Source organism: Thamnophis sirtalis, unplaced genomic scaffold (genome assembly GCF_051295495.1).
Source record: "Thamnophis sirtalis isolate CommonGarterSnake01/CBP01778 unplaced genomic scaffold, rThaSir2_p1.2 scaffold_1, whole genome shotgun sequence".
NCBI classification, from domain to species: Eukaryota; Metazoa; Chordata; class Lepidosauria; order Squamata; family Natricidae; genus Thamnophis; species Thamnophis sirtalis.
The window spans coordinates 25,908,868-25,934,142 of NW_028261381.1; the positions used below are offsets into that span (position 1 = coordinate 25,908,868).

The following is a 25,275-nucleotide window of genomic DNA, read 5'->3' on the forward strand; positions in this document are numbered from 1 at the left end:
GATTAAAATCTGGAATCCGCACTGTATGTCGGACATTAACACAATTGAGCGAGTCCAGAGGTATTTCACCAAAAGAGTCCTCCACTCCTCTACTCGCAACAGAATACCTTATGCCACCAGGCTCGAAATTTTGGGCTTGGTCAACCTAGAATTACGCCACCTACAGTCTGACCTAAGCGTAATACACAAAATTATCTGCTACAACATCCTACCTGTCAATGATTACTTCAGCTTCAACCGCAATAATACACAAGCACACAATAGATACAAACACAAGCTCCAAACTTGATTGCAGAAAATACGACTTCAGCAACAGAGTGGTCAATGCCTGGAATGCTCTATCTGACTCCGCTGTTATATCCTCAAACCCCCATAGCTGTCTACTGTTGACCTCACCCATTCCTAAGAGGTCGGTAGGGGCATGTATAAGTGCACCAGTGTGCCTAATGTCCCTATCCTACTACTGTCCCCATTTATTTGTACCCATTTCCTGTGTTCTTATTCCTGTTAATTCTTATTCCTGTTACTTACTTCTAGGTTGGATCACTTTAAAACAAGTTTCTACCCCCAGTTACGTCTTCTACTGCCCCTTTGGTGCTTTGGAGAATAAGTCAATCACCAAACTGAACTTGGATTCCATAAACATGATATCTTTTGGCTTTTTAAATACTATCCATTACCACTGTCCACAATGTCAAACAGAGTTTTGTATTGTAAATGAATAAAATACCAGCATGTCTGTCAAATTGTGATGGTTGTCGATTTCAAAGGTTACCATTGATAAAGCCATTTGGATGGGCACAAATGAGGAATAAATAAATTTAACTCATGGCCCTTTTAGTTCCCTCCCTCACGCTTCTTTAAAGCATACAGATCTATAATCCCAGTGGGCATTCTTTATACTTAAAAATACACACGAACTTCTTAAAAAGCAAAGTGTTGCAATAACTGGACTTCTTGGTCCATCCAGTCAGAGCTGAAGAAGCTTCTTGGACGAGAAGGGAAACATCTTCAAAGAAAAACCAGAAAGTCCAGATGCCTCCTGAAAAAAGCACCTTTGGGACAACCATGACCTGGATGACTGAGAATCTCAGACATTGCAATAAACTATTTATGTTTTTAACACTGTTCCATTCAGAATTTTGGTTGTGAACTTTCTTATCTTCCAATCCATAATTACACATATTGTTTATTAGCATTTGGTTACATCACAGTAATGCTAATTCCTTCCTTAGTTATGCGGCATGTCTACTGATTTTTTAAACACTATTCCTGCAAATAAAGTGGCACCGTTGATTTTCAATTAGTAAACAACATTAAAAGCAAGTACTTCCATTGTTAAAAGGGAAGTAATGACAGCATTTAGCAATTTCCCCCTTTAAACACCTGTGAGATTTCAAACATTTCTTCATCACTAAATTGACATTATTACCGATACCTTTTGACACCTTAGCTTTATAGATGGCAAGGAGTAGATCTTGCATTTGGCAAGGTTGTTACAATGAAGAAAATTATCTATGACTACATTCTGGAGAATATTTTAAATTGGGACAGAACAATCTAATTTGGAATGGTAGCCTACCCAACTGTGAAGGGTATGTGATCTCCATGCTTTGAAAAAACAGTAGGAAAGAGAGAGAGAGAGATGTTGGTATCAACATATTTTTAAATTTCCTCTTCCACAGGATGGATAGTAGTAAAGGATATAGGTTCTATTGTTCCCTTGCTACACTCCATGGACCAACTCCTTTTGAACTCCTTTAAAAAACTTGTCTCCAATCTCCAAGAGTTGGATTTCCAAGAGTTTTGATACCAGATCAGCTAGTCTTGGGTGTCATTTATAATGACAGTAAGAAGGATCCAACCTCAAGTTTCCTATCCTGAAGTCCATCTCTCGCCAATCTTATTCCGGAAAATTAAACCTCTCCTTTGGTCTCTGGCACGGTTTCATTGGTTGTTGGTTTGTCCATACATTTATCGTTACTGACAACACTTATTGTTAATCAAAGGAGGTCAGTTGATTTCAATAAGGCCTACTTTTGCTAAGTGGAAGTAGGGTTTTTAAATGAGGAGACAGGAATCCAAAAGGCTTGTGTTCAAACACTGACATGTTTCCATATATAAAATAGTAACTTTGAAAACAAATTACTCTTAGCTATGGTCCATTTATTACCTCAGCTGCTACTCATATCTGAATTTAGGGGGAAATGGTTGGGTCATTGGAAGAGGTGATGCATGGACACCAATCTATACAATATGCACTCTGAATCCTATCATGAGAGAGCCACAGTGGCGCAGTGGTTAGAGTGCAGTACTGCAGGCTACTTCTGCTGCCTGCCGGCTGCCTGTAATTTGGCAGTTCAAACCTTACCAGGCTCAAGGTTGACTCAACCTTCCATCCTTCCGAGATGGGTAAAATGAGGACCCAGATTGTTGGGGAAAATAGGCTGACTCTGTAAACCAATTAGAGAGGGCTGTAAAAGCACTATGAAGTGGTATATAAGTCTAAGTGCTATTGCTATTTTCAAGTTTACCTGCTCATTTTCTTTCAGACTTTTTGGTCCTCATGGCTCAGGTGGTTATAGGATGGACTATTCTTTGGGGAGGGGTGGGGTGGAGTATCTAGTCCCATTTTAACTAGAAGAAGCCTTATTGTGGCTCCCCATCTTGATGCAAGGGCTCTTTGGTGATAATGTGGCATTTAATTTGGAATAGAAGCCTATCATGGCACCATTTCAGCCTGCATTTTTAAAAATTGATTTCTGTGAAGGTGAATTTTCCTCATAACCAATGACCCACCATTGCCTTACAGAAGGGTTCCTTTCTGATGGGAATGAATGTTTATGTTATGCTTGTTATGCTCATCTTCTTATGCATATGCTGGATAGACTAGACAAGACAAATGCCTCTTTTGTTTGTTTGGACTGATGTGAATAACACCATAATATTAGGACCTGCAGTTTGTAAACCAGAAGTTATAGCTGGGGAGACCGGCCAACCAAAATATTATTAAGATATTTTTTTCCTCCTAGAAGTGAACACCTCATTGTCTGTTTGCTCTCTATTTGTATAACAAGAACCAAAGTATTTACATCTCAAAAAGTCCTAACATCTGAGATGCTTCTTGCTGGACATATCATTCCAAATCCTGTGCATTTCCTCAGGGGATATCTGATGTACCGTAATAACACGCCGGTATCTGCACAGGCTGTAGGCCATCTTCCAGTGATTGAAGCCACTGTTTTGGAAAGGATGGATGCCAAGCTTCCGCAGACAGAGTCCCACATAAACGTCCTCAAGATGAAGGAGTCTAGTATGGAGGGAAGTTTTGTAAATCATCTCTGCTACATCGGCAGAAAATATATAGCCTGTGCCTGAGCAAAATGGCGGATAGTTGCTGTCAGGATACAAGTCCCTAGGCATGTACCATTTGCTCCGGACATCCCTGATGGGGCCTCCGTTGATGACGTAGCCAGTAAAGTACCTTCGTCTTGGCTTGGTGTTCGGTTTTAGCAACTTGTAAATAAGGTTGTCCATATTTACGAAAATGTCGCTGTCTGTTTTCATGATATACTTGGCTTTTGAACAAAACGTGGCCACCCACTTCATCCCCATTAATGTTTTCAGGGTCAGGTTATGATATGAGTCAATGAAATCTTCCACAATGATGTCGTGAAAAATTTGACTTTCTTGCTCAACCATCTGGTTTAACACAGAGTCTGTGTTTTTCCCCAGAAGAAAAAGAGTCGAGATCTTAATGCCTTTGAAGTTGTTCTCGTCTCCCCATGTCTCCCGGATGGCTTGTCGCGCATCAAACTCTTTGTGTGTTGTGCTGATTAGAATAACCAAAAAGGGAGTGTTCTTCTCACACTTCTCTGGCTCATTGATGAGAAAATCAAATGAATGTGGGTTTATTGGTCGAGTCCTTATGTTCCCAAAGGAAACATTTTTTCGAGCCATTGAGATGCTGTCATACGTTTTGTGAACAGTGTAAGAGGAGGTGTAGGAGGAAGTGGGACGTGTTATGCTTAAGTACCACAAAGCACTTGCCCAACACACAACTGTCAAGACATATAAACACGAGACTTTTGAAGGCATTGTTCCTGAAGCTCTTCTAATCAACAGAATGAACCAATTGTCTTCTTGCCACTTGCTTCACTTGGTCTGACAGAGGCAGCATGTTATTTTTCAGATTTTAACAGCCTGACACAATAACAGCATGGCACTTGCTCACAGAAATCCATGGAAAGTTTTTTAGAGGGATGTGTTTTCTTGCCCAGTCTAATGATAGCTTCCATGTCTTGGGGGTGAGGTGTTATTTCTGAAAAACATAAATGAAGAAAAGGCTTATTGATGGTGCTGTTTTATTCTGATATCCAAAGAGCCGACCTGCAAAGCTGATGTAAAATGCTAAATTATAACCATCCCAGTTTGTGCCGAACATAGTTAATAAGCAGAGTGATATGAATGTAAGAACACTGTTTGTTTAACTCAGGGGTGGCATTCACTTACCTTCCCTACTCACTTTTGCAAATGTGAGTGCGCATCCACGCATGCGCTCTGCCTTCCATGTATGCGCTTTGCCTAAAAAGGGGGCCTAAATAGGATGCCGTAGAGCTGGGGCGGGTGGGCAGAGCCACCCGCAATTTCCGCTCCCGGTTCGGTTGAACCAGTCAGAACTGGCGGAATACCATCTCTGGCTTAACTACTTTAAGAAATCTAGTATTTAAGTACTTTAAGAAATCTTGTCCAAATCACGGTGAACAGCTCTAAGTCATTCCTCCTTCAGCAAACTATAAAATACCCATCCTGAAATTGATATTCAAGTTGGTTTAGTTTGAGGCAAACTCCTAGCAGGAATTGAGTCACATGAACAACAATCTTACAAAAGGAAAGAGAGAGTGCGGAGTTGTTGGACCTAATAGATATTTAAGAGCAGTCATATGCCATTAATCTGACAGTAACTGTAGTTGAGCTACATGGTCTGGGATTAAGATTGCACTGTTAATTATTTAAGGTACTTCTCTGTTGTAATTTCTCAGACAACTCTAAGAAGCTTAGAGGAAAACATACCCAGCACAACATACTACAAAAGTCAAGAAAACAATTTAATACAAAGAATTTGTATTTATATAAGTATCATTTCTATTTATAGATGCTTTTATTTGCATGTATTCTGAGTCTATAATGTTTGCATAAATCCCACCAGCGCACAAGTAAATAATTTATCAGGATTCATTCATAGAAGAAACTTGTTTATATACAATAATATAAAACATGATGCATGTATAGAAGACCCATGCAGCTCTTGCAATGTGGCAGCAAGGACAAGGACAAGAAGCAGAAGCACAGAATCAGAGAAGCTATAGAATGTGATGGTGAACCTATGGCACACGGGCCACAAGGGACATGCACAGCCCTCTCTGTGGGCACGCAAGCCGTCACCCCAGCTTAGCTCTACCAAGCATGTGCATGTGGCTCCTGCTGGCTAGCTGGTTTTAGGGTTTCTGCCATGCATGCGTGGGGGGCGGGATGCATGTGTGGGGGCGCATGTCAGGGGGTTATGTGTGTATGCACAGGGGTGGGGTGCATGCAGGGGGGTCATACACTTATGCATGAGGGGTGGGGGTTGCAGGGAGCATGCGTGCATGAATGGGGGGCACATACAGGGGGTTGTGTGGGGGTGGGAGCACCCGGGGTCATGAATGCATGCATGGGGGATCATGGGGGGGGGGGTCACACATGCATTGCATTATGGGTACTTGCATGTGCGCTTTCAACACTCGGCGACAAAAAGGTTAGCCATCACTGCTATAGAATATGTAATTCAAGGCCAAACACACACACACACACACACACACACACACACACACACATACATACACATACATACAGATCAATCAAGCTAAGCCACACCAGGCTCCGAGGTGCCTCACATGGCTCGCAACAGATCCTGTTTCTTAGTCACCAAACAGTTCCCTTTGATTGACTTGTTGTTATGGCTATCCCAGCTCATACTTTCTTATACACTGACATATAATAATTTCTGCTACTGGTTGGGGAGGGAGTGGGGGCGAACTGGTCCAATCCGGTAGAATATCACCTCTGTGATAGACCAAAAAGACCATGATTTCAAGATTGCATAAGCAATTAGAGCCCTTAGCAGGACACAGCTTTTACACATATAACAAAATGTAGTAATATTTAGGGTCACACAATTGCCTTTGTTAGCGAAGTGCCAGAATGTAAGATTTTGAGGGCAGGTGGTAGCAAAGCCTCTTTATCTGAAAGGTGGTTATAAATGGCTGCTCTCTTTTGGTTTAATTGCCGTGATTAAATGGTTTTTTTTAAAAAATTATTGTCTGCGTTCTGTCAATTGTTTTAAAGTCACTAAATTATTATTTTACCCTGTATTGTTTTTGGCTTGGTTAGACAATGTACACTGATGGTAAGATCAATAAGGACATGATTAAGGGTTTGGCAGCAATCCCTGTTTATTGACTGCAATTGGGACCAGCGCTTCAGTCATTAAATGGTTGCAAAGTGAAAAATCACATTATCACAACTGTACTTAGGATTTTACTTCAGCTTTCCGTTGCTTTTACAGCTCAGAAGATGCAACTCCAAACAGCTGGGTGAGTCCAAATGGCAGGGAAGGTTAACAAATTTCAACTCATGAAGAGTCCAAGGAAAAGGGAAACCTGATAGGCCAGATAGGTCAAACGTGCGGCCTGCGGGCCAGATGCATCATGCGCTGGCCACGCCCAAGCCCAGTTTAGTGAAGGGGGGGGAAAGTTGCAATATGTCACGTGACGACTCCATGATGATGCAAGTTTGACACCCCTGTTATAGGCCTTTTCCCCCTCCCCCCTCTTTGGAATGTTCACACTAGTGGTGCATTTACATTCAGAGGAGAGAAAGGGATTGCAAGAGAGTAAGCAGGCACTCTATGGAGAATAGACATTGAAGGAAATGCCCTAGACTGACTGCCTAAATTGATTAGGGTTCCCCCCCCCCAATTTTAGTCAATTCTAGCGAAGAGCTGGCAGCACATTATAATCATCTAATTAAAGTCCCTGAGTTGAGTTTTGTTCGCTTGCAGTTAGCACTGTTTAGAGATGCACTACAGCAGGGGTGTAAAATTCAATTTCAATGAGGGGCACATCTGGGTTGTGTTTGACCTCAGGGGGCTGGGGTGGGTGTGGCCAGGATGGGCATGGCCAGCTCGACATCACTCGTGTCAGGGGGCCCTGTGGTAGTCTGAGCACTCTGCCAGCAAAAACAGGCTCCCGAGCTCCATTTTTGGTGGTGAAGGCTTTCTTGCAACCCTCTGCCAGCGAAAATGGAGCTTGGGAGTACTGCATGTGGCCCTCCCGAGCTCCATTTTCACTTGCAGAGGCACTGTGGGCCAGTCCTTTGCTATTTCCAGGGTGACCCTGCTGTAAGTACCCTGCCAGCTGGATCTGGTTCCTGGGCCTTGAGTTTGACACCCTTGCACTACAGAGAAAAGGAGGAGTTAGCTTGTTTAGGCAATCTCTCTACTCTGCTGAAGAGGAGGAGAGAAACAAAGGGGTCAGGCACAGGACAATACTAACTGAATGCAATGGGGAACATATGTTTGAGAGGTTGGCCTAGAACCGGACACAACTGAATGTGTCCGGTTCTATAGGAGCCGAGGTGGTGCAGTGGTTAGGGTGCAGTACTGCAGGCCACTTCAGCTGACTGTTATCTGCAGTTCAGCGGTTCTAATATCACCGGCTCAAGGTTGACTCAGCCTTCCATCCTTCAGAGGTGGGTGAAATGAGGACCCAGACTGTGGGGGCAATATGCTGACTCTGTAAACCGCTTAGAGAGGGCTGAAAACCCTATGAAGCGGTATATAAGTCCAACTGCTATTGCTATTGCTATAATGAATATCATCATCATTGCTGCAAAGGTCACAAAGTTACTTCTTCATTACTGCTGTAACCATTGGTCACAAAGTTACTTCTTCATTACTGCTGTAACTGTGAACAACTGCTGCCTGAGGCAGTTGCTAAACAAGGACTACATGTAAAGAAGAAACTCATCTTATCTGCCATCCTTAGTTTACCCGGGATGGTAAGATTTATCTTTCTTTCCTAAAAAAATATCCCTTGTATGTCATAAAGTTGGTTTTTTTCCAGATGTCTCTGTAATTCCAAGACAGAATGGTTCATGCCAGGGAAGCTGTCAAACTGTACGGAGGTTGTACAGTTAATAAGTTCATTTGCCTTCAGAGATTCACGTTGCAACCCAGCAGCATCTCAGAGGATCTATAATCTTCGTGGGTTCTGTTTCACATGAAACAGCCGCAGAAAACATTCAGAATTCACATTTCTAGTAAAACACAAATGACAATTGCCATGGGAGAGCCCCAGACCAAAAAGCTGTTCTTTATAGTTGATGCTGCAAAGATGAAACGAGAGGTACTTTACTTCAAAGAGCTGTGCGGTAATTGTTCAAACACTCTTTGTACAGAAATGGAAACAGACCTACTTATATATCATGTTTTAAAGTCCAGCTTCTTTATTCACAAAGGCATTTGTTCCCATAATAAGAAAACAAAACAAGGAAATGCTAAGTGTTGTAAGAAAAACCTTGTTGCTGTTAAGATAATTTTTAGTTTTTAGGTTTTTTTAAAAATATGACTTTACAAATGCTGCTTTTTTATTTATATTGCCAAAATCCAATGAAACACATAAAGCATTATTAGTAAAGCATAATTAGGGCATCTTTCAAAAACCTGACACCTAGTCATGGTGATCATTTAATGAAATCAGAGGAATGATTATTAGCAATAGCACTTAGATGTACCCTTTCCCCCCTGAAAATAAGACTTCCCTGGATAATAAGCCTAATCGATCTTTTCAGCACATGCGCTAAAAGAAGCCCTCCCCTGAAAATAAGTCGTCCTCTAAAATATTTAAATTCACGCACAGCCAGTCCCCACCATTTCCTGGAGAGGGGAAATGCGGGGAACATGCCCTACGTGTCCCACAGGCATCTGCCATCCATGCGGAACGGCCTCTTGGAGGCTGCTTCCACAAACCCTAGCGATCCTAGGGCTGGCAAGAGTGTGCCAGAAACAGAGAAAGAACTTCCAGCCCTCTCTGGATCAGCTGATCCGTGGGCTATGGGCTAAGGTTAAGGGATGTCATGCACCTCCCCCCAAAAAATAACACCTCCCCAAAAATAAGGCCAAGCGCTTATTTCGGGGGGGGGGGAGGCAAAAGAAAATAAGACCCTGTCTTATTGTCAGGGAAACACAGTATACACCACTTCACAGTACTTCGCACCCCTCTCCAAGTGGTCTACAGAGTTAGCCTTTTTGCCCCCAACAATCTGGGTCCTCATTTTACCCACCTCAGAAGGATGGAATGCTAAGTCAACTTTGAACCTGGTGAGATTCGATCTGCCAAATTGCAGTCAGTTGGCAGTCAGCAGAAGTAGCCTGCAGTACTGCATTCTAACCACTGCGCCACTTTTGGGATACTTCTTTTAAATCCTAAAGGTGCTTTTTCAGGAGGCAAATGGACTTTCTTGTTTTTTTTCTTTGAAGACCTTTCACTTCTCATCCAAGAAGCTGAACAAGAAAAACCAAGAAAGTCCAGTTGTCTCCTGAAAAAGCATCTTTGTGACCTAAATGACTGAGATGACTGAGAATCATGACCTAGATGACTGAGAATCGCCATAGACTTTTAGCTACTTATTTTAAGTTACAACGTTTTAACTTTTCAGCTGCTGTTAAATTACACCTTTTGGTAGCTTTTGGTTTTAGTTACCAACCAGCCAGAATGGCCAATCTTAGGAGCCTTAGAAGTAGTTCAATAACCAGTTCTGGAAAAATACACTGCTTTAATTGGATTGGGGAAAATACACACAGACACACACGCTATGGTGACGTAAAATTGTTTTCAAATGCTGTTATTGAGAATTAGGATTGTTGACAGAAATCTGTGAAATTGCTTAGACTCCACCACCGTCATCACCATTACATTAAGGAATTTGTTTACAAGCATAAGTTTAAAAGAGTTAAAAATCTAAGGGGTAATTAAACTAGTTGATACAATTTTTCTTCTTTGACTTATTCAGGAAGAAAAATATTATAAAAATATACACGACACATAGATTTTAGGAATAGCAAGAGTGGGGGGAAATGTCATCTGGAAATTAAAATTCGCTATCAAGTCTTTAATAATTTGAGATATACTGTATAGACAATACCACTTTGTTAGCTGACCGTGGAGAGGATTAAAGGTAAAGGTTCCCCTCACATATATGTGCTATCATTCCCGACTCTAGGGGGCGGTGCTCATCTCTGTTTCAAAGCCAAACAGCCAGCGCTGTCTGAAGAAGTCTCTGTGGTCATGTGGCAGGCATGACTAAATGCTGAAGGCGCACAGAACGCTGAAGAAGATTCAGTTGTTATAAAACTAAAAAATGGACAAAACAGGCTGATGTTAAATATTAAATAGACAAAAGTAATGCCAAACTGCACATAAATAATTGACAGAGGGGGAAAAAGGTATTTTTTTTTATCAACACTAAAGATAAACAATGCATTGGAGAAGTGTAAGAGGAGATTACCAGTGGAAAAAGCTATGACAAATTTAGATTAGAGCATGAGGGGTCTAACGCCAACAGATATCAGAATGGTGTTTTCAGTGGTAAAGAATGACTGTGAAAACTGAGTGAGAAAGAGAAACGGGTATGATTGAATTATGAATTTGGAAACAGCTACTATCAGGATCATGGACTGGAAGAAGAGACCATCAATCAATCTTGAATAAAGCAAAGACTGGTTGCTCACTTGGGAATCGGCCAGCAGAAAATCACATTCTTTGGGCCCATATAGGCTGATTGTGGAGTCTAAAATGTAGTTTGGGCAGCAAGATTGACGGAAGCAGAAGAGGAGGAGGATGAGAGGGACAGGATTAAGATTACTGGAATATCCTTGAAACAGTAGTGAGTTATTACTAAAAACAGATCAAGGTGGCAAGAATTTGCCAAACCTCATTCATGAGAGGTCAACCTGAGTAGGTGGAGCTTAACTGACTTCCAAGATCAATCGTGGAGAACAATTTCATGCAGGACTAGTATGGTCCTCTGAATGTAGATGAATGCTGGCATGGGAGTTGGGAGGTGTAATTAGGAACATCTGAATGCCTGTCTGCTCCCTGCTCATCTTAATGGCTTTGCCATTGAGATCTGCAGCAGAAAACGTACTGTAGGTATAGCTCCGTGGTGGTGAACCTATGGCATGCGTGTCACAGGTAGTACACAGCGCCCTCTCTTTGGGCATGTGAGCTGACGCTCCAGTTCAGCTCTGCCATGCATGTGCATGCACTTCCTGCTGGTCAGCTGGTCGTTGGGTCTCGGCCGCGCATGCGCAGGGGGTGAGTCACTTGCAGAGGGCATACGTGCATGCATGGGGGGCAGGGAGAATGTGCAGGGGCTGCATGCAGATTGCATTTTGGAGGCTTGGGCGCACATGCATGCATTCATACATGCGCACTTCGGGCATTCAGTCCGGAAAAAGTTAACTATCACTTGTACCGCCAAGGAGATACAGCAAGAATAATAGAGAGAAGCACTTTACATGTTGAGTGCTGGTTAGTGCTGGTTCTTCAGAGTTTTGAGTGGGAGTCTTTCCTGGAGAAGGCCAGGAGAAGAACCTGAGATCTTTTTCATACAAAGTATGTACTTTGCCATTTTTTCACATTTATTATACAAAATTGTATATTTTATCTGTGCTGTCCCAGAAGCATCAAGCTTTTCCTTTCCCCAGCCTCCCTGAAGTATTCTTAGAATTTCCCCGGATTCTGTGTTGTATGTTAGGTCGCCCACGATTATGTCAATCCCAATTGGTTACAGCGCTAACATGTAAATTGCCTCCCAGAGGGCTTATGCAAATGACACATTTCACCTTCAGTTACCATAGCCACTGAGATTCGTTCTCATCGGTGAGCTCACCCAGCAAAAACCTTTCTCCTTCTTATCTCTGTTAAATATAATAAAAACCTGAAGCAGCGAACACAAAAGGCCATTTCTGTGTTCTCTGCGCTCTTTTCTTTGCAGGCAAGGACTCTTTCGACACCCATTAACAAACGCTCGTCTTCCCAATAACTCTGTTGACAATATTTGCCACTAGTCACTTCAATTATCTCACAGTAATAAGTCAGCCTTTCAGATATGGAGTTTCTTTCTGCTCCAGGTCTAATCTCTTTGATGTTCCTAAAGATGAGAATGGAGGTGGCAGGCTGGGGGGTGGGGGTGATTTTCATAAGGGATGATTATGGCCTTTATGATACAGAAGCATTGGTGCAGCCAGGTTTTCAATAAAGGAATGACCTGATAAATCCTGAAACTAATACCAGGGCAAGGATAGCTGAAGTATTACCTAAACCTGGGGTCACCAACTTTCGGACCTCAGGGACCACTAAATTCATAATTGTAAATCTCACTGACAACTAATATGATTTTTTTTTTTAAAAAAAGAAAAATAGCATTTAAAGCAATATAAAAAAATGCAAATAATTTTTCAGTGGACCACCAATATTTGCTCACAGACCACCAGTGGTCCATGGATCACTGGTTGGTGACTGCTGAATGAAATTGTATGGAGAATAGGGGGGGATTCACTTATTAAACCAGATCTTGACATATAAACTAGAGATAAATCCTTCCAAATGTTTGCATTAAAAGAACAAATGTTCTTTGGGAGAGTCCTGAAGATCACAGATTAATGTATCTCTTTTTGATTCTCATGGGACAAATCAGGAATTAAGTTTAACTAGAAAGAAGCTTTAGGGGTGTCAAACTCAATTGCATTGAGGGCTGCATCAAGGTTGTGTTTGACCTCGGGGGGAGGAGGGAGGGGTAGGCGTGACCAGCTCTATGTCACTCATGTTGGGGGCACCTGTGGTGGCCAAGTGCTAAGGCAGGATTTCCCTTAGACCCTCCCTCCCTCTCATTATAATCTCCTTCCTCCTTCCCTCCTTCCTTCTCTTCTTTTTCCTTCCCCTTTTTCTTTTTTCTTCCTTGCACTCTTCCCCTCTTCCCTTCTTTTTCTTTTCCTTTCCACTTTCCCTTTCTCCTTCCCTGTTCCTTTTTGCATGCTCAAATGCAAAAGGGGAAACATTTCTCCTTTTGCTTTGTTTTTAGTTTGTTTTGCTAGCCTTCTGCTAGCAAACACAGAGCCTGGGAGGGGCTGCGCACAGCCCCGGGTCCCATTTTTGGCCGTGATGGCCTCCTGAAGCCCTCTACTAAAGAAAATGCGTGGCCCATTTTTTTCTCGAAGAGGCACTGTGGGCCGGGCCTTTGCCTTTTCCAGGGCATCCCCACAAGCCAGATCTAAGCACCCCAAGGGCTGAATCTGTCCTGTGGGCCTTGAGTTTGACACCCCTGCTTTAGCATATCTGAGAAGCTACCTGGAGAACATGGCAGCTACCAGTTGAGGCCTCTCCATTAAGTAGTAAATTGTAGATTTTATTGTTTCCAAATATATTTCCTTGTCCCTATTGAACATCACTGGTTATAACATCAGGGAAATGACCAATGTGGTGATCCAGGAGACTTGAGTTTTGAACCTGCTTTCTCTCCCATATGCTTGGAGAGGACACAGAGCATGAGAAGAGCTGTAAGATTCCTTCAAGTCCAGCTGGTTATTCCCTGGAAATGTCATTACCAGGCCTGGAAGCCATCTGTTGCATTGGGCCTTCAGATCTGCCACATTTAATGCTGTGGGAAAATTTAGCTGTCACACCTGGAAGCCATCTATTACTTTTTGGATTTCAGGCTTGCCACACTTTTTACTGTGGGAAAACAGGAGGGGGAGTTATATAGAGTATGGGTGATGTGTAGCCATAATAACATTCTTTCTCAGAAACTTAAGGTCACTTTGTCCCTGCACCTGGACGGATGTGGATGGGAGGAATCTTTCTTCTTGGCAATGAAGGATTGGGCCATGTGATAGACTTGTGGGTGCTGGGCAGGGATTTGAACTTTCTTTTGGGTGGGGAAAACCTGGAAGCCTTCAGATTCGGCTCTTCCCAGATGTGCCAACATGACATCTCTAATAAAGTGGAACTTTGAGGAAATTTAAGCCTCGGAGTTTTCTTTCATTGGGGGTGTTACTTGGAACCCTGACATTAACTTCATAACAACATAGAAATGCTTTACCATTGTCTTTTTATATGATTTTTTAAAAATTTTTGTTCTGTGGCCATAATCTTAGGATTGCTTGGTGGTTTTCCAACCCAGCAGGTCTAATCTGTCTTAGATTTTTTTCAAAACCTCCAAGATCAATTCAGCGACCTTGTTAGGACCACAGTTCATCTAGCATTAACCACAAGCTGTGAATCTTGGAACTTCGACTAGCACAAAGTTACACACTTTTGGAATGTTTTGAGTGAATTTGAGGTAGAAAGATTTCACATTTAAAGATGGAGGGAGCTACATGAGTGCTTGATACACAAGCAAAATCAGCAATGTTGAATTTGAGGACGTGGAAAAAATTCATAATAATGCAATGCACTATTATCAATCAATTTGTTTATTGCTGCGATCAATATCTTTATTAGATCAACCAAAACAGAGAAACATACAATGATTGCAAACTTTTGAGATTCCAGGAATTCTAAATCAAGCAAGATGATTTTTTTAAAATCCAGAGGGAAAAAAATATGGCTTGTGTTAAAATGATGTATGCATCACATTATAACAGGATAAAACAGGATCAAGTTTCAGCTGAAATGTTTGAGATTTTTTGCAAAAAAAATCAGGTTTTATCATATTATCATATTTATCATATTACCATCAGGTTTAAGAGTGGCATTTGGTGACATTTCTGGTCAGATGTTTTCAGAAATATAAATTCTTAAATCGACCAGTGGGCTTTGGGGCACCTAGCTAAAGAAAAAAGAAGTAGCCAAAACTGAATAAGGTGTTTGTTTGAATGAATCTGAATTTGGTATTCTCTATCCTTTTTCCTGAAATTTCTACCTCCCCCCCCCCATCCCCATATCAAGATGTCAGGTGAAGCAATAATGATTGACCTAATTGGGTGCTTTGCTCTCTGCACTTAAGCATTCTTATCTTGAAATCCACATTCCTCTTAATCTTTGCCTGGATGCTTACATGCTGGAAAGTCCTCATTTGTGTGAACATGTAAAAAGATTCAGTCCAAGAACAAGCACAAGTACTATCAAACACACACATAAAAAAGAAATGCACTGCTTCCTACAAGTTCCACATTGTGGAGTTATGCACATTGATAAGAAAATTCCAAGAAAGGTAAAGTCTACTGAACTTGAATTAAAATGTAACAAAGGCTAAAGAAAGGGTCAAGATGCTAAGAACTTTGATTTTTATTTTTTAGCCACGGAAACCTTTCACTTCTCATCCTTACGTGTCTCCCCATAATCTTCCAATGAATTCCTAATTTCAACTCTGGCCTTAGATAGGTGATGTCAGGCTGAATGGGAATAAAATTAAGTCTGACCCAGAGATGGGTTTCACATAATTTTACCACCAGCTCGCTATGCACCGAAACTGTGAGTTCGAGCACATGCACACTTGCTTTGTGAGTGCATTCTGGGCATGTGTGCGGTCTTCCATGCATGTGCTTTGCTCATGCGCATGGCTTGTATGCATGTGTGAGGCTTAGAAAACATGGCTAAATAGGACAGCATAGAACCATTATCGGTTCGCCTCAACCCATCCGAACCAACTGAATGCCACCACTGGTTTGACCACAAACTCAATTGCTCATAGCAATTCAATACTGCAAAAAAAAAGGTATATATTCTGAAAGGATACCAGAAGCTGGGATTTTAAGAAATAATCTTTTTAGCTCTCCTTGAAAGCAGATCAGTGATTGAATCCTGGACCCATTGAATGCAAGGTAGGCACATAAAGGTAGGCACATAAAATACTGGCCTAGAGCCACGGAGGGTCAGCCCCTCTTGGATCCCAAAAGGATCTCCTATCTTTTCAAGGATTGAAACATGTCAGTGAGTTTTAGAAAAAGAGAGAGGGATGCATTTGGTTCCCTGAGTTGTTCAAAGTGGGAGATGCCAGAACTTTTGCATGTGTGAAGCTAAGTCTTCAGAGTCCTTGCTGCGTAACTGTCCTCCTGCTGAGCACATCTGAATCTCACTTTTGGCCTTCTGTTCTGAGAAAATGCCTACATCGAGAGCAATTGTCAGTTTTTCTTAACCAACCAGCTGTGTCATTTTTAATTAACATTCTTAGTCACCAAATTCTACTCTGAATTAGAATTACATTTTAAATATACTTTTTTAAATAAAAAAAGTCATAAGTGTAGAAATCTGCAGAAATTAGGGGCATTGCTTTAATCTAGGATGGTATTATAATCTGTCCATATACAGTATCTGTTGATTTTTATAGGTGTTTTGTGGCTGTGTAGCCCCTTCCATACTTCAAGCTCAACAGGTTCTAATGCACAATCAATGTTTGGCCTGACTCAGACATGGCTGAGAAATATGAAGCAAAAACAAGGAGACTAACCAAATTGTTTTCTTTCTTCTAGTTTCTATCAGAAACAAAGAGAGAAGCTGCATATTAGAGGCCCGGTAAAGGAGTTACCATATTTTTTTGGAGTATAAGATGCTCTGAAGTATAAGACGCACCTAGCTTTTGGGGAGGAAAATAAGAAAAAAAATCTGCCTCCCAGCAATTGGCCTCCTTGCAGCAAACAGCAAACAGCCTGTTTCAGTTTCAGCACAGCCTCATTAACACAAGAAAAAAATATCTGGCTCTGCCTCCCAGCAATTTGCCTCCTTGAAACATCCCATCTCAGTTTCACTTTCAGCATAGCCTGATTAGCACAAGCAGCTGATTGTGGGGTTGGATCGGCCTCCTGACCATCAGCTGTTTCAGGCTGCAGGGATTGCTATTGCCTATTGCTGCCTCCATGTGCCCCATTTTCCACCCGTTCTGAAGGTGGGGATCGAAATGGGCAGAAAATGGGGTGTGTGGAGGCCAAATATGGGATGTAGAGGCCAAAAATGGGGTGTGCTGAGGCGGCAATAGGCAATGGCAATCTCTGCAGCCTGAAACAGCTGATGGTCAGGAAGCTGATCCAACTGACAATCAGCTGCTTGTGCTAATCAGGCTGTGCTGAAGCTAAAACAGGCTGTTAGCTGTTTGTTGCAGGGAGGCAAATTGCCGGGAGGCAGAGGCCAAAGGGTGGGGGCTGGTGAATGGGTGGGGCTACATTTGGTGTATAAGACACAGCCAAATTGCCATCCTCTTTTAGGGGAGGAAAGTGTGTCTTTATACTCCAAAAATACAGTAAGCAACATCATTCCTGAGCCTCTGGTGGATGCTTTCAGTTTATAAGAAACTTAGCAAGTCTAGGGCAAAAACTTTTGGTTCAGGAAATGCATTTTCCTTGCGTAGGATAGGTATCCACATTTATCTAGAAATAAATAAATTTACTTTGATTATGACACTATATTTTAAGTCTACTCGAGAATCTCTGGTATTTATTTTCTTTATGCAAAGACAGTGATTGCAGACATTAGGCAACTGGTCCTGTCCTTGTTATAGCTATCTTTTTCAGGGGTAATTTTCTACTGCAAGTTCTTTTCAGATGCTGCCTGTGGCTTTCACAGTCCTTAAGTGTAATCCCATGATCAAAGGCAGAGAGGAGGTTGAGGGGGAAAAATACTTCCATTATAATTGAACCCCTTTTCCAGAGAGGAATAAAATGAGGACAACCACTGAGCACAGGGTGCTTTTGATTGAGTCAAGAGTTTCAAAACTCTGGTATAAGAAATGGAAGATGAAAACGGTCACCAAGGAGATGTACTAGCAAGTAGTTTATGCCTGCAGAAAGGAAATTAGAAACACTCAAATAAAAAAGGACATGAGGAAATATGCTAAAAGCCACATAAAGAGGGGTTCCCCCTCTCTTTTTGGTGATGTCACTAGAAAAAGAAAGGTGTTGGAGAGATATCAAAAGCCTTCCATTTCTTCTCTGCTTTAGTCTTTTCTCTAGCTGGGCTGGATCTATACAGAACAATCAGCAAGGGGGAGAATGCAATACAAGTCAAGTAACAATTTAATTAAAGAGCAATTGGCTACAGTGAGTGAGGTTAAGTTTCCAGTTTAGTTTGGTTTGGTTTGGTTTAGTGTTTAGTGTTTGGTTTAGTTTAGTTTTTTGTCATTGCAATAGCAGTCAGACTTATATACCGCTTCATAGGGCTTTCAGCCCTCTCTAAGCGGTTTACAGAGTCAGCATATCGCCCCCAACAACAATCTGGGTCCTCATTTTACCCACCTCGGAAGGATGGAAGGCTGAGTCAACCTTGAGCCGGTGAGACTTGAACCGCCGAACTGCAGATAGCAGTCAGCTGAAGTGGCCTGCAGTACTGCACTCTAGCCACTGCGCCACCTCGGCTCGGTACAGCGAAATTAAATGCCATCTTCAGTGTACATTATAACTCTAAAAATAAAAACACAAACACACATTCTTCGCAGACTATATAATTGAAATTGAAAATTCAATATTGCATTAATATTGCACTATGCCACAGAATTCAATATAGTTACTGACCTGGGATAGAAGCTATTTTTCAGCCTATTTGTCCTTGTCTTTATTCTCCTGTACCGCCTGCCAAATGGTAATAGTTAAAAAAAAAGGATGCCCAGGATGAGATGGATCTTTAAGAATGTTTTGAACTTTCTTAAGATAGTGGGAGCTATAAAGGTCTTCCAAGGAGGGGAGGGGGCAACCAATGATCCTCTGGGCACTAACGTTGACCCTCAGGAGTGCTACCCTATCTGCCACTGTGCAATTGGCACACCATACACATACAGGTGCAGTAAGTTAAAATACTCTCTATGGTGCAGCAGTAGAAGGTCACCAGCAGTTTTTCATTCAGTTGTTGTTTCCTGAGAAGTCTCAGGTAGTATAATCTCTGCTGCTGGGCCCTTTTGAGCAATGCTGCAATGTGAATGTCCCAGGTCAGGTTCCCTTTTATGATAACACCCAGAAACTTAAAACTGGCCACTAAGAGCCAAGGTGGCGCAGTGGTTAAATGCAGCACTGCAGGCTACTGCTAGATCAGCAGGTCAGCGGTTCAAATCTCACCGGCTCAGGGTTGACTCAGCCTTCCATCCTTCCGAGGTGGGTAAAATGAGGACCCAGATTGTTGGGGGCAATATGCTGACTCTCTGTAAACCGCTTAGAGAGACCTGAAAGGCCTATGAAGCGGTATATAAGTCTACTGCTATTGCTATTGCTATTGTTCCACTCGGTCTCCATTGATCTATTATATCTATCCTGAAGCAGCTGTATATGATGTCACCTTGGAGCCTCGTACCATGGAGGACAGGGATGGTGCCAGAGGATTGGAGAAGGGTGACATATTTAGAAACTATTTGAATGATGATTTAGGAAATATGACAGATGAACAGAGATATGGGGTAGCCCACAGCTCAGGGGACACTATCAACATTTTAAAAAAAAGCTTGACAAGCTGGAAATGTGAATTTCAACAGGACAAATACTCTTCCATTTTGATAAGGAAAATAAGGAGCAGTGGGATAAGGGGAGCCATACTGAGCAACAGTATGTTCAAAAGGATTCTGGATCCCTTGGAGGGTGAACATGAGCCCACAATGTTGGAACTGCAAAAAAGAAAAAAAGGAAATTCTAGGTTGAATGTCTATGGAGATTCTCAGTCATCCAGGTCATGGTTGTCCCAAAGGTGCTTTTTCAAGAGGCAATTGGACCTTCTGGTTTTTTTGGGAAGATGTTTCACTTCTCCTCCAACAAGATTCTTCAGCTCTGGCTGGATAGTGGGGAATGGAGGGATTTATATTCCAAACCAGGTGACTGCAAGGAGTATAAATCCTTCCATTCCCCACCAACCAGTCAGAAGAAGCTGAAGAAGCTTGAATGAGAAGCGAAACATCTTCAAAGAAAAACCAGAAAGTCCAGTTAGCACCTTTGGGGCTTCTAGCTCGAATCAACAGAAATATAATATCAAGTTCATTGTTCTTCTATATTGATCAGACTGCAGCTACAGTACTGCTCCCACCACTTGGCACTACATTTTATGACATACCAATGAGAACACATTCAGAGAACAACACCCAAGGAATAGGGCTGAACAAAAAAGTCTCCAAAGATTGTCGTACAAAAAATGGGACAGAATTGTCACAGAAGATAGAGAAGAAATATTTACAAGAAAGTAAATTTTTGTTGGAAATTAAGAACACTTTCTACGGCAAAAGCAATGGAGTTGCCTATTTTGGAAGGCGGTGGAATCTCCACTGAATTGAGACAGAGATGGACAGCCTCAGTTGAGTATGCTGTAGCAATGGATATCTGCACTAGTCAAGGTAGTTAGGCTAGATCAAGGCTTTCAAACTCCCGGCCCAGGGGCTGGTTGCGTCATGCGCCGGCCATGTCTACTCCTGGTTTAGCAAAGGGGAAAAAAATCCCGATATGTCATGTGACGCCACCATGACGGTATGAGTTTGACACCCCTGGGCTAGATGGCCTCCAAATTCCTTTTATTTCTTCCGTTCTGTGATTCTATGAGACTTAAGTCCTCATGGTCCCAGCCAGCATCTTCAAAATAAAGAACGTCTACTCTGTAACATTTGGCGAACCGCAGGAGACTAAAGAACCCTTGGAAATAAGATTTAACTCGTAAATTAGAGACTTTGCTCACAATGTGTTTTGACTTGGGTATTATTAAATACGCAGTGTCCTTTCTTTATTGGGCCTCTTGAGGCTTTGACTACTTGGAGGGCTAGTGCTTGCTTGTTCCTTGGCTCTTGGGTCAGCACATTCACAGAAGGGGATTGATCTTCTTGGTCCAGGATTAAAAAGGCTGTCTTGAAAAATGTGCTGAAGTAGATGTAGATGGTTGCTGGGCAGCTCAGGCTGTCATGAATGAGAACGATTATGTGCATTGCTTTCATTGCCTCCCTGTCTATCTTTCCGCACCCTGGTCATTTTGACAGATGGCTCGTAAAAGGAGAACTGTTTTCTCCCATTCTATCTCTTGTGGCTTAGATTCTTATGCATTCTTTTCTTCTTTTTTTTTTAGATAGTTTGGAGCCGAGGTGGCGCAGTAGTTAAATGCAGCACTGCAGGCTACTTCAGCTGACTGCAGTTCTGCAGTTTGGCTGTTCAAATCTCACCGGCTCAGGGTTGACTCAGCCTTCTATCCTTCCGAGGTGGGTAAAATGAGGACCCGGATTGTTGTTGGGGGCAATATGCTGACTCTGTAAACCACTTAGAGAGGGCTGAAAGCCCTATGAAGTGGTATATAAGTCTAACTATTGCTATTGCTATTGCTGGTATAATTTCTACCTTTTTTGAAAGAAACCTGGTAGCAACGACCAAGAATTGCAATTGCTACACTTTGATGTTTATAGAACATGGGTAGTATCTTGATATCCATTAAGAACCACCTCTAGAACCGACAGCACAAAATCCACAATGTTTATGGGGCTAATTTATATAATTATTAGCTAATCATCTTCAACCAGTGCCAGTATGAACCTAAATCAGACAATTGTCCCAAGAACATTAAATAATGTTGCCATCATAAACTGAAGCCAGAAAGCAGTCTCCCTAACAAAGCCAAATTCAGCATCTAGAAACATGTATAATGTTGCCAAATGTCAAACATCAGGGTTATGGCTGCCCTATCATAAAAAAGCTGACCATTTTTTTTGCGCAAAATTTAATAATGGAGACCATTCCTTGCTCTTACCCCCGCCCCCGCTGATATTTCATACAATCTTTGTAAACTATATCACCAGTAATTCCCATATTTCCCTTATATTCACATTATATTTTGTTCTTTCTTTCTCTGGGAGAATTAGACAAAGAGTTCTTCATTGTGAAAAAGCTTAAATTAAAACTTTTAACAATAATTATTTGATTGCCCAACAATGTATATCTAACAATCAGATAAAACTTTTTACCCCTGAATGATAAACAACAGCAATCCCTTCTTTGCATCTGATAGAAATTGTAATGGTTTATGAAATGATAAATTAATCATGTATTATTATTTTTTAAAGAGTACATTGAATGGTCTTTAACCGATGCTGTGAAAAATTTAAACATTGTCTTTTTCTTGGTACCTAACTGACTTAGAGAGAAGGATTTAAGATACTATACATGGGTTTCTTTTTTTATCTCCAAGTCTAGAGAGCCAATTAACTTCATTAATCATCCTTTACAACTACCTCTACCAGATGGTGGTAGAACTGTGATTTCCATGATCAATTATTTTCCAGGCAAAAGAGGTTCTTGAAATAAAATGTGAAAGTCTCCAGCTATTCTGTGGATTCTGTCATCGTTCTGACAATGGCTGAAAAATATCCTATTAATACAAATTGTTCTATGTAGTCTTTGAACATATCCAATGGCTGGTGTGGATAGTCCCCTGCTGCCTCCAGGATCAATACGTAATTGGGCATACAGGGCTTAGTACGGCCACCTATTACACAAAACCAGGCAAATAAGAAATTCAAAGAAAAGAGGGGTTCTAGAACCGGAGCAATATAGCATTTGGCTTTCAAAATTATGAAATAAAATGTTCATAAAAGGAAGGGAAAGAGTTGTTTTTGGAAGGAGAAAATACACCTTCATGTTCCTATTCTCCAAAGCACCCGAAGACAGGGCAAGAAGCAATGGGTGGAAACTAAACAAGGAGAGAAGCTACCTAGAACTAAGGAGAAATTTCCTGACAGTTAGAACAATGGTTCGGAGAGCAAGGATTAACAAGTCAGTTGACGGCACATTACAAGCTTAATCTAATGCAATATTTCTCAACATCATCACTCATGCCCTCGTCACCTCAAGGCTTGACTACTGCAATGTGCTCTACATGGGGCTGCCCCTGAAGAGTGTTTGGAGACTACAGTTGGTCCAGAATGCAGCCGCGTGAGCAATATCGGGTGTACCTAGATACACCCATGTTACACCTATCTTCCCGCAGAGATCTGGACCCTTCCCACTCTCTCGGCCTTCCGAAAAGCCACTAAAACCTGGCTGTTCCGGCAGGCCTGGGGCCGTTGACCCCATGAATGAGGTCCAGCCCCATTTAAGTTTTGAGTGTATGGTGTGTTGTTTTAAATCTGTTTTCTCTCTTCCCTATATTTTAGTTTTATTTTACTCTAGTATTTGTAAGCCGCCCAGAGTCCTACGGGATTGGGCGGCATATACATTTATTAAATTACAATTAAATTACAATTACATCAGCTTCTAGAATGCAGTACTGCAGGCTCTTCCGCTGACTGCCAGCTGCCAGCAGTTTGGCAGATCGAATCTCACCAGCCTCAAGGTTGACTCAGCCTTCCATCCTTCCGAGGTGGGTAAAATGAGGACCCAGATTGTTTGGTGGTAATAGGCTGACACTGTAAACTGCTTAGAGAGGGCTGTAAAAGCACTGTGAAGTGGTATATAAGTCTAATTGCTGTTGCTATTTAAGATTTGTAAATTACAATTCCATACTTCCTGGGGAATTTGGGGAGTTTAAACCCACGCAAAGTTACCAAGTTTGAAAAACACGGATCTAAAGCATCCTTGACTGCAAACCTTCCATATCTAGAGATGAATAATAATCTTCCCCTTCTCATTACAGGTAGGTGAAGTACAGTGTTCTTATATTTGCTAAAAATTTGGCTGGGCATAGGAGAAGAAGGTGGGCATATCCAAAATAAAAAGCACTTTTCTTAAACCCCTTAACTAAATAGTTCTACCAAACTCTTGGTGCAGGAGTAGAGTATGTGGTGACTGATAGAAACCAGGTTACAGAAATTGTCCAAAGACTTTTTCATTTCCCCTCCCTCCAGGTTTTTAAATTATCAGCACAACAATCTTCTGCCAATTGCCATTTGTACCTTTATTTAGCTATTTGCAGTGGTGGGATGCTGCCAGTTTAACAATCAGTTCGGTGAGCGCGCGCTTTGCGAGCATGGGTGCCTAAAGTGCTTGCACGCAGCGCTGAAAATGAAGCATTTGGAAGCTCAGTTGTTTATCTTCCAAGTCAGCAACGGTAAATAGAACAGTGAGTGGGAGGAGAAATCAGCTGTGCCGCGTGATTGAGATGAGCTAGAAAGCAGGAAATAAAGAACAGAGAGGGGCAGGGGCAGGTGGGTGGGGCCAACTCATTGTTGGCACTACCGATTTGTCCGAACTGATCCAAATCGGCTGAATACCACCTCTGGCTATTTTGTACTACAGCAGTGGTTCCCAAACTTGGCAACTTTAAGACTTGTGGACTTCAACTCCCAGAATTCTCCAGGCAGCGGTTCTTTTTAATCTGAGAATTATTTACTGCAAACTGCATTTTTTTAAAAAGGCCAGGAATCAATCAAAATATAGAGGGATCCCTCTAAATGAGAAGGAAGTTGTGGCACCATTGCTTGGAGAGGTGGTACTTTTAAAAAAGTTACAAAGGAGGAGGAGGAGAAGAACAGAACACAACTGGAAAAGCAGTATGCATCTCTCTCTTTAAAAAAAAAAACCTTTAGTAGCGTTTTCCTTGGGGGAAATAAGAAGAGCTTTAAAAATATTAGTTCTCTAAGCATTTCTGTGCTTCCGTGAGACTGGCAGGAAAGCAATAAAACCAGACAATTGAAAAAAACAAAACAAAATTGTGTAACAATTGGGATTGTGGGGGGAATCAGCCAACTATAAAGAGAGTTATTTTTACTTCTTGGCTGACTTGGGGCCAGAGAATCTTTTGTAAAATAATTTACTAAGCTTTGAGAGCAACAAACTACATCTTTTCAAGTAGTTTAGATATCATTATTTTGTACCTGGTTCTGTTCCACAGAGTCATTTACTCCATTGATGTTTTCTTCAGCGGTGGGTTTCACATTTTTCTACTACTGGTTTGCCGTGCCCGCTCTCTTTGCACACACTTGCCTGCTTTGCAGGTGCTCCTTCTGTGCATGCGCTCGTGTGTGCACCTTTCACACATGCGCCTGGCCTCAAAAACATGCCTAAATAGGATGGCATAGAGCTGGGGCAAGTGAGTTGGCCCACCCACGATTTCCACCACTGGTTTGGGCAAACCGGTCCGAACTGGCTGTATCCCACCTCTGGTTTTCTTCAAGTCTGAAGAAAAATCTCACCTTTCTTTGGCTTGTTCGGGTCCTCCCTTCCTTTCTAGCATTTCTTCAATTGAAGATTGTTTTCCCAATTTGACCCAGTTGGGCTTTCCTTGAACCTGTTCTTCTAAATAT

The 25,275-nt window shown here is 41.8% G+C and overlaps 1 protein-coding gene across 1 annotated transcript in view; it reads right to left on the reverse strand.

Moving 5' to 3' along the window:
- Nucleotides 1-382: 382 nt before the first annotated feature.
- Nucleotides 383-25,275, reverse strand: part of B3GALT1 (beta-1,3-galactosyltransferase 1) — a 413,993-nt gene continuing 389,100 nt past the window's right edge. Inside the window, exon 4 of the mRNA XM_087709492.1 lies at nt 383-4,321. Coding sequence (XP_087565618.1) covers nt 3,106-4,098 — 993 coding nt within the window. The 5' untranslated portion in view covers nt 4,099-4,321 and the 3' untranslated portion in view covers nt 383-3,105. The remainder of the gene's footprint in view (nt 4,322-25,275) is intronic.